Source organism: Physeter macrocephalus, chromosome 6, assembly GCF_002837175.3.
Source record: "Physeter macrocephalus isolate SW-GA chromosome 6, ASM283717v5, whole genome shotgun sequence".
NCBI lineage: Eukaryota > Metazoa > Chordata > Mammalia > Artiodactyla > Physeteridae > Physeter > Physeter macrocephalus.
The window spans coordinates 6,218,357-6,231,229 of record NC_041219.1 but is presented as its reverse complement, the minus strand read 5'-3'; the positions used below and the strand labels follow the sequence as shown (position 1 = coordinate 6,231,229).

Genomic DNA, 12,873 nt, shown 5'->3' with positions numbered 1-12,873 from the left:
GTGTGTGTGTGTGTGTGTGTGTGTGTGTGTGTGTGTAGCTCTAGTGTGTTGGGAGAGGGAAGGGAGATTTGTGGTCAGAAATGGGCAAGAGCCAGTGAAAACTGAGATGGCACCTGAAATGGCTCTGCTCTCCCCCCATACCTTGCCATCCTTGCAACTGCATTGCTTCCCTTGTCTCTCCTGGCCCTTGGTGTTGGTTTCCCACCTTCATGACCCTGCAGTTGCACAGCAATAAAGGAGGACTTTCGGGGGATGTGCCCATTTCTATTATTCTGGAAAATAACTGAAATAATTTATTAGTGTTCAAAACTAGGAAACCCTGGTGTGTCTTTGAAAGGCAGACAAAAATAATCATCCCTCCTGCCTGCAACACTTCAAACCAGGTTTAATTGTGTTTTAGAAGAAAAGTAGAGCTGAAGGGGAGCCTAGTCATTAACAAGGAGAATCTGAAGGAATCCTGCTGGGGAATGCTCCCCGAAACAAAGACCTGGGAAATAAATCTGTTCTTTGGAGTAAATTTTAATTTCCATTAAATTGGTCAGTTTACAGAATGGGACCAAAATATATTTCCAAAGCTGTTTTGATTGACAACCCGGATGAATAATTGCTGGGTCCTGCCCGCCATTCTCTCTCCAAGGAGAATTCTGACCAGCCTGGTCTCCTGAACCCCTCCTGGAGCCCTGAAATTCATCTACTCCAGCCTTCATACAATTGCCCTTATGTTAATTTCTGCTATGGGGAGAAATGACTCTTAGGTCTCAAAATGAATCTGGATCTGCTGAATGCAATTTGCAGGTCTCCATGTAAAGTGGTCAGGTCTTGTAATGTCTTAATTGTCACATTTTTCTTCCTTCATTCTAGAACTCAAACTAACAGACCCAGACCATGACCCAAGAGGGCACATCTAGCTTTTTTATAGAATGAAGACTGGTCTGTCCTCTGCTCAACCCATGATACATATACCTGTTTAGTGCTCTAGAATCTCAGGGGCAAGAAGTGTGCTCTGGGGACATTTCTAAAACTCACTGATTCAACCAATAATGCCATTTCTTCAATTCAGTTTTTCTCTTGGTTGGTTTAAACATTATATGATTAAACAAATTCAAAAGTCTGCATTCATTTTCATTCAGCGTTTTGGGGTTAGAATGAAATAATAGCAATAAGATACTTCCAGTTTGAGGGGAAGATATTATTACGATCATTTTTTCCTCATTGCTGTGAAGGTAACCCTTGTGTTACCCAGCACACATATAGAATAGGGTATTCCCTTTAACCAAAAATTATGGCTGGAAGAAAGCCACTGAATCTGGAATACAATCATTTTTAAAAAATAAAAACGTAGTGAATAATATAACATCAAATCTATACTAATTTATTTATTTTTTTTTTAGTATTCATACTTAACATAAATTGCAGAAACTTTCAACTTCTCAAAGCCATCATTATGAGTGAAATTATTGCGCTTTAGATACGAGAACGTGCCCATTAACAGAGAGTTCCGGTAACACAATGTCCAGGGGTGTGGCCCCTCTCACGATGCTGCTGTGTAGACTCGCATGGCAGCCAAAGTATAGCTTTGCAGGGGCTGTCAGCAGGAAATGGAGAAAGCTCAACACCAGGTAAATTATTTAAAGTATGCAGGAGACTAGCAGACTGCCTGACTCAAGCATGAATTCCACAGCTCAGAGAGGCACTTTCATGATATCTAATCTACCCTAACTCTGAAAAGAAAGGCATTGTCTGTCTTTATTCCTTCCTGTGAGGAATCAGAAAAAGTAAGCAACCTAGGTTTCCAGACTTGACTTAAATCGGATTTGTTAGCACAGCGAAGCAATCCCAGATTACGTCAGGTGAGGCGTCAAAGACCCCTCTGACCCCTTCTGAGGGAAGGGCAGGAACCTCTGCCCTTGGCTCATGACCAAAGGAGGGGACCCCACCTGCCTTTGCCCCAAAGGAGGCTGTTTTGCCACAGCTTAGATCAGGCCCCATAAAAACATAGCCCAGGGCATGCATGCTGGCAGGCACATAGCCGGCCCTCACCATCAGTGTTTTAGCTCATTTCCATCATTACTTTACTTCCATTGAAACTCTGAGATGCAGTGTCAAGAGTTCCACTAATAGATGCCTTCTTTTTTATTGACTAGAAGAATTACACAGAGGGTCCTTTGTTTCAGAATAGCTCAAGGCAAGCAAGGGAAGACTCACTTCCCCAGATGGGCAGATCTTGTCCCCAGGCCGAAGTTTAACAGCCATGTAAGTGGACACGTGCCCATTGTAAACCATTTTCCCTACTGGAGTGTGCCTGTCCCCCTGTGCCACTTCAAAGATCCATAACAAAGCAGTCCCTCCCAGGGCTGCCAGGCCTGTGGTTACCTGTTACCTCATGCCCCTGGCATTCTCTGTGCTGGCCGGCCTGGCCCCTCACAGATGCAGCTACAGCTGCCAACAGCTTTATGTTTCTGTGGCTGCCAAGACTCCCGTCCACAGCTGTGACCAATCATTCATTCAGCAAAACGTGCTGAGCCATTACTGTGTGCTGCGCAGTGGCCCAGATGTCCCTGGGGTCACCATTCACTTTGGGACATGGAATGCCTTCCTACCTCTTTCCCTACCCTTGGGCTTTGGGGTCAGAGGAACTGGGTTATAACCCGGGCTCCATCATTTATCAGCTTTGTGCTCATGGATGACTTTCTCTTCCTCCTAAGCCTTAGCTCCTCTGGGTATAAGGAATGTAATGTAAAAATGAAACAATGTAAAATGATGTCATATAGAAATTATTTAGCCCAGTGCCTAGAACATACTGTAAAAACTTTCTCAACTGCAGCACTACTGACGTTTGGGGAGGGATAACTCTTTGTTGTGGGGACTGTCCTGTGCATCATAAGGTGTTGAGCAGCGTCCCTGGCCTTTATCCACTAGATGCCAGTAGCACCCCCAGCTGTGACAACCAAAAATGTTTGCAGACATTGCCAAATGACCCTTGGGAGACAAAAGTTCTGGTTGAGAACCACTGCGTAAAAACTAAAAATAACAGTCTCTGCTATTGCGATCATGATCTTTGTCATCATTGGCAATTGAGAAACTGCATACTTCATGCGTTCCACTGAATATGCAAAGTCTACTTACAGGTGAAAAAGCATGTGGGATCCAGAAAAGTCAAAGAACTGAGCTCACCCTTACAATGATCCGTTCAGAGACGTGAGCAGACAACAGGTAGAACTGGTCTTGGTTAGCAGCATACAGTCCGACCACCAGCATGAAGTATCTAGTTCAGAAATAGCAGACCAATGCCAACACATCAGGAAACAGAGACATAATTTGTGCAATCGAATGCCACCCAACAGTTAATCAATAGTGAATTTACCCAGATGGGTTCGCGTATTTAAAGATTTTCTCTTCTGCTCTAAGTTGCCCCTCCTGCGAAACCAGAGAGGAGTTGATTCACTCGCTGTTGTTCTGGGTCTGCCCTTTGCCCGGCTTGAGGGATGTGTGAGCTGTTTTGCAGGTCCAAAGCAGCCTTCACTGAGCAGACATCCTGCTGGGGGCCTGGGTTCAGCCCATCTGCGCTGGCCTGGTGCAGACCTCACCCTGCTGCATTCCTGGGCCCCCAACACAGCACTGCTCCCGCACACTTGCACAACAAAAAGCCACCTTCCAGGTCCCCTTGTCCAGAGCCATCCAAGCCACACATCCTAGGCCATAATGGATGGTGACCCAGCAGGGCTTGCCCAGCCACACAGGCTCCTTCCGCCCTGATCTGCTCTTGGCCATGGAAACTGCACCTTTCACATCCTCTGGCCATGACTTTAGTCAAAGACCAGAACCCTCCCTTCTGATTGTTATCAAGGCAACCTTCCTCACTGTGGTTTTAATTGCTTCTTCATGTGTACCATTGATGAGACATTTTTAAGATTAGACTATTTCTTTTTGTTTTTTTTATAAAGCATGATGCATTTGTAAAAAAAATTTTATCAGAGTATAGTTGATTTACAATGTTGTGTTAGTTTCAGGTGTAAAGCAAAGTGAATCAGTTCTACATATACATATGTCCACTCTTTTTTAGATTCTTTTCCCATATAGGTCATTACAGCATACTGAATAGAGTTCCCTGTGCTATACAGTTAGGTCCTTATTAGACCACTTCTTGAAAGTCAAAATAAAAACTATCCCTATCAGAAAAGCTTTTGCTTTAAGAACTGCATAAAAAAAAAAAAAAAAAAAAACACTTCACCAACTTCTGTAACACTCTAAAGTCTCTAATCCCTGGAGGGTAAGAGTTCTCCCCTTTATCTAAAGTAAGTCAGTAATACTAATAATTGTTATGATGATGACGATGATTAGCCATCATCTACTGGGTGCTCAAAATGTGCCATGCACTGGGCTAAGCAGTTTATCTACATTATTTCATTTAGAACCCCAAAACAACCTTATTGGAGTAAAATATGGATATTGTCCCCATTTTACAGAATAGCAAACCTCAGAGAGGTTTAAGTTCCATGCTCAGGGTCACCCAGCTAGTAAATGGCAGTATGAAATATTCAAACTCAATTCCCTCCAACTCCAAAACCTATGTTCTAAAACCAGTGGTTCTTAAACTTGCATGCATCAAATCACCTGGGGGCTTGTTAAAATATTCATTGCTGAACCCCACCCCGAGTTGTTGATCCCGTAGGTTCTTGGTGAGGCCTGACAACTTGCGTATCGAATAAGTGTCCAGGTGATGCCATCTCTGCTAGTCCTGGGACCACATTATGAGAACCACAGGTATAAATCATTAATGGAAATTTATTTTCTTTTCAAAAAAATGCTACAGCGGAGCTGCAGGGCTCGGGTCATTAAACTAGTGGCCAGCACACAGAATTCAAGAAATGCAGTCAATCCTCAACCCTCGGCCAGCCTTGAGACATGAACATATGGTCCCTCTAGAGGATCATGGAGAGAATCAAGACAAGATGACCGGGCGCTGGGCAGGAGAGGAGTGAGGATGGAAGAAGAAAGATGTCTAAGGGTAAATGAGATGGGTCAACAAATGCAAAGAGTCAGAGAAGGGAGGGAAGCAACTGAGGGAGGCCCGGCCTGCCGGCTGGTAGGACCAAGAAGATCAGAGGGGCCGCTGGAGGGCCCTGGGCCGTCAGGTAACGTAACCAGCCAGCCTGAGGCATACACACCACGCCAGTACCTCTGGTCAGGGTTTGGCTTTCCCCTCTTTCTCATGTTATTTGCCGTGGTTTCGCTGAAGTGTAACCGGCCCAGCGTTACTTTGGTTACCTGGCTGGCCAACAGGTCGATTCTAAAACAAACAACAAAAATACCGAGAGACTGTAAGAGAACACAGAGTCTTTGATCATATCGGACTCATTCTTAGCTTCTCAGGTATGTTCAGGCCCCCGCTCTCATCACACTGTGCAGGACCCTGATTTTTAGTAAAGTACCCACAGCCTGGTCAGGAATGGCTGCCAGGGAGTAATTCTTGAATAGTTAGAAACGTTCATCCAGCAGCAGCTCAAGCCCGGAGTTTCGGACTCGTAAGGGTCGCATACTCCCACAGACGGGTTCTTTGACCACAACAACAGGAGAAAAGCTGTTTCACCTGTGCCACGGTTGCTAGAGCACTCGCCTCCTGACTGAAGCGGTTCCTCTAGGTTCCTCATGAACTCCTTCGCATCTCCTTCACGTATCTGCCCTCTCCTGACCTGGCTGTGGAAGGCAGCGTGCTCCTAAGGAAGAGCACACACAGCCTCGCAGCGAGGGAGACCCAGATGCACCAGGCAAGAGCAGCGCTGTCTGTACTGCGGCTCCTGCTTGAGCTCCAGGCTGAGCTCCCGCTGGCCTGTCCAGGCTGTAAGACCATCTTCTTCCCCCAAATAGGATTGACTCAGGGTCAAATCATCCCAGCTAAATCAGTCGAAAAGCAAATCCCATTCATTCTATAGGGCAACCTCTTGCTTTACTGCCATATTGCTTTGGACCACCACATTGTTTTGAATAATCCCAGTCCTGTATGCTTTCTATTTTGGAACCCATTAGGCAATCTATCAACACTGCTTTAAAAAAAAAAAACAAGAAAAAATGAATTGTAAGCACAGCATGGATCCAGAACCTTGAAATCAATTCAATCAGCATCACGCTGATTTAAATGAAAAATTAAAAGAAAGATCTAATCATCGTCTATCTCCAGGAACCAAAGTTGTTAGCAAGGTTGTCAGTAATAAATGATCAGATGAATAATGATGACCTTAAAGTGGAACTTTTTATAAGACTTTTTTTGTGATTATTTCAATGTATTTTACCTACTTTTGTTGATAAGCATGTGTTCATAATATTAACATATTATTACTAATTTAGTTCCTACAGCAGAATTCATTTTAAATAAACAAAATAAATTCGGCAATAGGCCTTCTTCCCAAAACATTCACAAGGGAATTCAGAAAAGAAATTCTTACTTAACAGGATTGAAAATCTTTTTGCTTCTATCTGCTTGGGACTGTTCAATAGCAATTATTTGATTGGTGGCCTCCACCTGTGTAGAACAACAAAAAGTAATTACTTAATAATTAATTTCTTTATTAATTAAAAAGTTCAGTAGTAAATAATTTTCAAATACTTAAAGTTTCCCAAGGCATCATGTTAGGCACTTTGCAGGAGGGGCAAGTCACTGAAGGGATGTAGGGCACCTTAAAGCAGTGTGTTATTGGTGAGAAAAGAAACAAATACCTGTAGAACTAAACAAAGAAAACACAAGACAACAGAGGATTTCAGGTATACAGGGAATACAGAGTGGACTAATACAACACAGGAGCAAGGCAGCTCAAAGGATACATGTACTCATTCATTCATTCATTCATTCATTTAGTCATTCATTTTATAAATACTTGTTGAGCACCTGCTGTGCAGCAGGCATTGCTCTAGGCATTAGAGATGAGAAGACGAGACTAACAGAAATCCCAGCCCTTGCAGAGCTTGCATTCTAATAAGAACAAACAACAAAAAACAATAAAATAAATAAAATATAGGAATGACATTTATTCAGTAGTTGCTACAAACTCTTGTTATTAGTGAAGAGAGTGGCAAGGGCCTGGTGAGATCTGCCCTATCATATATGGCTTGTAGGTATTTGCACAGTAACAGTCTTTCTGGAAAGCAACTGGGCCACCAACATCAAGTGTTTTAATACTGATCATATGTTCGATATGTAACCCCTCTTTTGGAATTTATCCCATACAAGGATGGATGTACCTGGATGTTCACTGCAGTTTTATCAATGACAATAAAAAATTGGAAATAAACAAAATTGACAATAATACAGGAATTAATATGGTAGTATCTCGATATAATGGAAAACCATTATCATCTTTGTAAATAATATTTTATAAACTTTAATGATATTATATAATGCCATTTTCACAATATAATATTATCAATATGAGATTAATTTTAATAATAGAAAAAAATGAGGAAACATTAGGCTACCAAGTGGTGGATCCCAAATACGAACGAATTTTACTCTTCTTCATACTTTTCTATTATGTTCCATAATGTTCACAATGGACTCATATTAATTCCATAATCAGAAAAATATACTTTATTATTGTTTGTTTGTTGTTTCTTTTATTTTGGTTTGGTTTGGATTGATTTTCTTTAAGAGCTTGGTTTGGAGCAAGATCAGCTGATGTGTTCAGCAGTCAAGCCCCACCTTGGGAGACTCAGTGCCTGAGCCCAGGTCAGAAAAAAAATATGCAGATAATGGATGTTCCTCACCCTAAGGAGCTGGATCTGAGGTAATAATGTAATAAATACTCGTTGATCACTCAGAAGTCATCCTACCTGCATTCTAATTCCAGCTCTATCATTTAATATTTTGGATGAACTGTGTGACTTTACTGGGCCTGGTTTTCCCCTCTGTTAAACTGGAAAAGAGGGGGCATTGACTAGATTAGCTTGGCTTTTTTTAAGTTAGAGACCTCTTTGAGATTTCAGTGAAAACTATGAACTTACTGCATGTGAAAATGCACCAGCATCAAAAATAATACAATAATTACACTCAGCAAAAGAAGTGCAAGATTTATACACTAAAAAACTTTAAAACTGTAGTTTGAAGTGAGGTTCTGCCAGATTCTGAGCCTAGGCTTAAGAAATTGGCAGCTTCCATTTCCTGTGTCTTGAAGTATTTATTCTTAGAAGCCGTCCGCCATGCTGTGAGGAAGCACAAGCTGTCCCACAGAGACATCTACGTGGAGAAGAGCCAAGGCCTCCCAGCTACAGCCCCCTGTGGGCTCCTGGCTGATGGCCAGCACAGACTTGACAGACACGTGAGTGAGCCATCTTGGAAACTGGATCCAGGCCCAGATGAGCTGCCCTAGCTGATGACTCCTGAGCAGAGATGAGCTGTCAGAGCCAAGCCCTGACCAAGATGCAGATGTGTGACCCAAATCAATGACTGTTATCATTTTCAGTGGCCAAGTTTGGGGATAGATTGTTATGCAGCAACAGACAACTGGAACACTTAGTACATGTTGGCTGAATTAAACTGAACTAAATAAAAGACTTACCTTAATCCCAAAAGCTTTCAAGTAAAACATTTCTATTGGCTTTGGACCCATTTGGGTTTTGACAAATTCTGGGCTTCCCCAAACTTGGATGTGGATGGTGATCTGAAAGTGGTTCTTCTTTTGGCAAACAAAAGCTTCATCTGCTGGTGAAAAATTAAATCCTTTGTCTGTAACAACTCGATAGCCTATATCAGGTCTATGAAAAGTGGAAGCAAGAAACCGGTTTTACAAATATTTTCTACACATTTTCTTTCATGAACAATATTAATTATAGAAACATTTCAAGAAAATATATTGTGGAAAGTACCTGTTGCTATATTTAATCAATTTCATTAATTTTCACCAAGGAAATGAAAATAGTATTTCAGAATACAGCTGGCTCTCTCCCAGCTTTTTGTTCACGAGGAAGAAGCACAATTCCTGCCAAATGGAAGCATTGTTTCCTCAGCCTGCCTTTTCCCTTTGTGCTCCCTAGACTTCTAATTTGACTCCACTGTACAACAGAAAGACGTAGGCTAGAAGTTGAGAAGTTAGTACATTAATCAGACATATGAAATATCTGGGATAGAATTCATCTCTTTCCTCCTTAAAAAAAAAAATCTCGGGCTTCCCTGGTGGCGCAGTGGTTGGGAGTCCGCCTGCCGATGCAGGGGGCGCGGGTTCGTGCCCCGGTCCGGGAAGATCCCACATGCCACCGAGCGGCTGGGCCCGTGAGCCATGGCCGCTGGGCCTGCGCATCTGGAGCCTGTGCTCCGCAGCGGGAGAGGCCACAACAGTGAGAGGCCTGTGTACCGCAAAAAAAAAAAAAAAAATCTCGAATTTCATCAGCAACACCACACTCAAACGAATGAATGAATGCATATCACTCAGATGAATGAATGTTCAGCCTCCTGGCAGTCATATGAAAAAAGAAGACTGGTCAGAACTACCAGCAATAGCTTTAAACCAGAGTAACCAGAGCCAGTCAGACTACTGATTGAAAACATGTTTTCACTAAAGTATGGTCATTTCCTTTTTATCTTCCTGATCTGATAATAGCACTGAATACCTACTATGCTGTTTACTTCTGCAAGAAAAAAAATGGGATGATGGTGGGGTGGCTGATCAGACTCTTGTTTTATTTGTTTTATCAAATCATTTTCATTGGCAATGTTTTGTGTATTATATGTTTATTTAAATACTTTTAAATGTTAGTAAAAATAAAACCTATTAAACATGTAACATTATCAAGTAGAGAAGAAAATATAAAAGTTGAAAACTCCTTTGGTAATTTTTTCCATATACGTTGTAGATATGGAACATGATTTTTAATGCATCAAGTTTCCTAAATGTTCCTCAGGAAGGGAGCTCCTTCCTCAGATAACACACAGAGGAGGGCAGTACTTAACTGCTTTGCTAGCTCTCTGTCACTCTGTGGATCTTTGCTTCCTGGGATCTCAATTTGGATGGCTGCCATTTAATGAACAACATAGAGTTTCTAAATTTTCCTCTAATTTCAGAGACAGAAACTATGAATGGGTCTCCTGGGAAAAGAGTGTTTGTGTTCTTTGCAAGTTAAGCACCTCACCAATGGATCAACTCACTAGGTCACTGATTACCCTCAAGAAGCTGATCAAAGGCCCGACAACCAGGCTTCCCTGGTGGCGCAGTGGTTGAGAATCTGCCTGCTAATGCAGGGGACACGGGTTCGAGCCCTGGTCTGGGAAGATTCCCACTTGCCGCGGAGCAACTAGGCCCGTGAGCCACAACTGCTGAGCCTGCATGTCTGGAGCCTGTGCTCCACAACAAGAGAGGCCGCGATAGTGAGAGGCCCGCGCACCGCGATGAAGAGTGGCCCTCGCTTGCCACAACTAGAGAAAGCCCTCGCACAGAAACGAAGACCCAACACAGCAAAAATAAATAAATTAATTAATAAACTCCTACCCGCCCCCCCCAAAAAAATAAAAACTCTAAGGAAAGAAGGTAAGATTTGCAGCTCATATATGAGCATTAGCCCGAAATTGAGGGACAGCTGTAAGGAGAAACTGAATCAACCCATACAGTTGAAGAGTATTCTGAATCTTAAACACAAATCTCTGGTTACAGAAACTATTCTATTCTACCTACCTAAGAGTAGCAATTCTGTTTTTGATATCAAAAGTTAATTATAAAGTCAACTAAACTGGCCTTTTAAAAACTCTTTTTAACACATGTTGTCAATATCATTCCCACCAAAAAAAGGTGTAATAAAATTTTAATCCCCTAACTTTATTGCTTTTAGGTTATTTATGAAAATGATATTTTTGTAACAAGTTAGACATAATAATCTAAGAAGAGACAAGTGATTTTCTGTATCAATGATGTGAGTAGTGAATTCAAGATGGCCTGAGTTCTAATCCAGAAGAATATTGCCTTCCTTTTTTGCTTAAGAAAAGTGAATTACGGCTAAGCCTTCAAAATAAATCTGCCTCTACACCTTTGAGTTGATACTACTTGTGTTCTCCTTTTTTTCCAGATCAGTGGAGCATAGATTGGCTGTCCAAATAAACTTAAAATACCTACTGAAGTAAGAAGAGAGATAAATGTTACCTTGAAAACTTGATCAACTCAAATACATACAGACTAGGAAGCATTATAGGCTTCAATTAAAATACTGTGCATATGTGTGACAGTTTCATCCCTTGGTACTCGTACTTAGGATAGAATATGGAAGAATCGCCAAAAAATCATCAAACGAAGGCTGACTCAAAACCAAGATCTATGGATCCTTCCTTTCTTTTTCTATTGCACACAGTAGCAAAGATACAAGTTGTGACATTTCAATGAAACAAGTAGCAACTTGCTTCTTTTTGTCTCCTATTAAACATACCAACTCCCAAAGTCTGTTTAACTCCTTAGATTTTACGGAAAAGATTTCTTCCGTCTAGTTCCTCCAACATAAAAGTCCTAGCGATAAGTTTTGCTCTTAATGAAGCTATATTTGAGTTTGGAAAATACCCTGAAGACCCCCAAGTTTGTAGCCCAGCGTTTCTCATTTCATATTATGTTTATTAATTGAAAATCCTATTCTTTAACCATTAACACGCTTCAGTGTTTCAAGAAGGCATTTGTAATCAATGAAAATTCTAGAAGAGGTGGGTAGGTAAATTATATCCTGAGGAATAAAGAGAAGGCTTGAAGGATGTTTAAGAGCAATAATGAATAAGTCCACATTTATTTCTTGAAACTATAATGGCATAAGAATAGGATGAAAATTTTCCAGTTTAAGGTTATTTTGTATGGCTTGATTTCAGTCTCTTAATATAAAGCCACCATCAACTATGATCGCTGCAGGCTGTATTGACAATAAATTGACAATACCGATTTGCAGCACAGATGTTGGGGAAGGCAACGATTTAATGTGGCCCCCCAAAACTATTCTATGGAATTTTTAACTAACTGCAGGTTTAAATGTTAATGATTTGGGAAATCTCCATTTTCCGGCTTTTAGTTTAAACTCGGCATGTGATCTCAGAAAGATTCCCTCTTTCTCCATGATTTAGTTGGTAAATTATGAGTTAGAATTACCAGTCTGGATTCCTGAAGGCCAGAAACCCATGTCCCAACTATTTATTGTTAAAATGCAAAATACAAGGAGTAAGACACACTTTCTGACTGATGCATCCCATTTGATCAGGGGTGGCATCAAAGCTCAAATACTTGGCTTTAGTTTTGAGAGTCAGCACCGCCTTTCTCCCCTCATTCTCCAGCCAAGCACAGGGTTCCTAAGGCCACTTACAGTTTTTCATATTGACTGTTTAATAAACTATGCCAAGGAACGCTTCGGTATGGCTGCCACTTCAAAGCAGGAGAGCACTGGTCCACAAGCATCATGTTCTGTCTCTCACTGTCGTGGTCTTGCACTTCACTGCTGTGACCCCTACTCGTCACTGCAAAGAAATCAGTGCATTAAATCTTTCCTCCGAGGCTGTTTTTCCTAGGCTCACAGACAGCTGCACGGAGCAAATGCATAGGCCATGTATGAGGCAGAGGGGCCGTGTGGGGGGTAACAAGTATTGGGAGGCAGGGGGCATGCGGCTGGCCTTGTTTCCTCATCTGTAAAATGAGCAGCTTGGGGTCAGTGATTCTAAGGTGCCATGGCAAGCCCTTGTTAGAAAGGTTTCCCTCAGTATCTATCTACCCTATTTCTGTCATGGCATCTCCTCACTCCCAGTTTGTGTGATTCAGGTGGAGTCCACTCCCAGCCCGAGGAGGGCAGGGGACGCAGGACTGATCAATCAAACTACAGCATTCACTATTTGCATCAGTAATTGCACCAGGTAGACACATGGCCTAATTCCATCCA

The 12,873-nt window shown here is 41.8% G+C and overlaps 1 protein-coding gene across 1 annotated transcript in view; it reads right to left on the bottom strand.

The window, feature by feature from the left end:
* The window catches only part of MYRFL (myelin regulatory factor like), a 128,108-nt gene that overhangs the window by 61,676 nt on the left and 53,559 nt on the right, over window positions 1-12,873 (bottom strand). The window contains exons 6-10 of the mRNA XM_055085208.1: window positions 12,307-12,457; window positions 8,550-8,745; window positions 6,444-6,520; window positions 5,180-5,290; window positions 3,175-3,265 (exon numbers count right to left, since the gene is read on the bottom strand). Coding sequence (XP_054941183.1) covers window positions 3,175-3,265; window positions 5,180-5,290; window positions 6,444-6,520; window positions 8,550-8,745; window positions 12,307-12,457 — 626 coding nt within the window. The remainder of the gene's footprint in view (window positions 1-3,174; window positions 3,266-5,179; window positions 5,291-6,443; window positions 6,521-8,549; window positions 8,746-12,306; window positions 12,458-12,873) is intronic.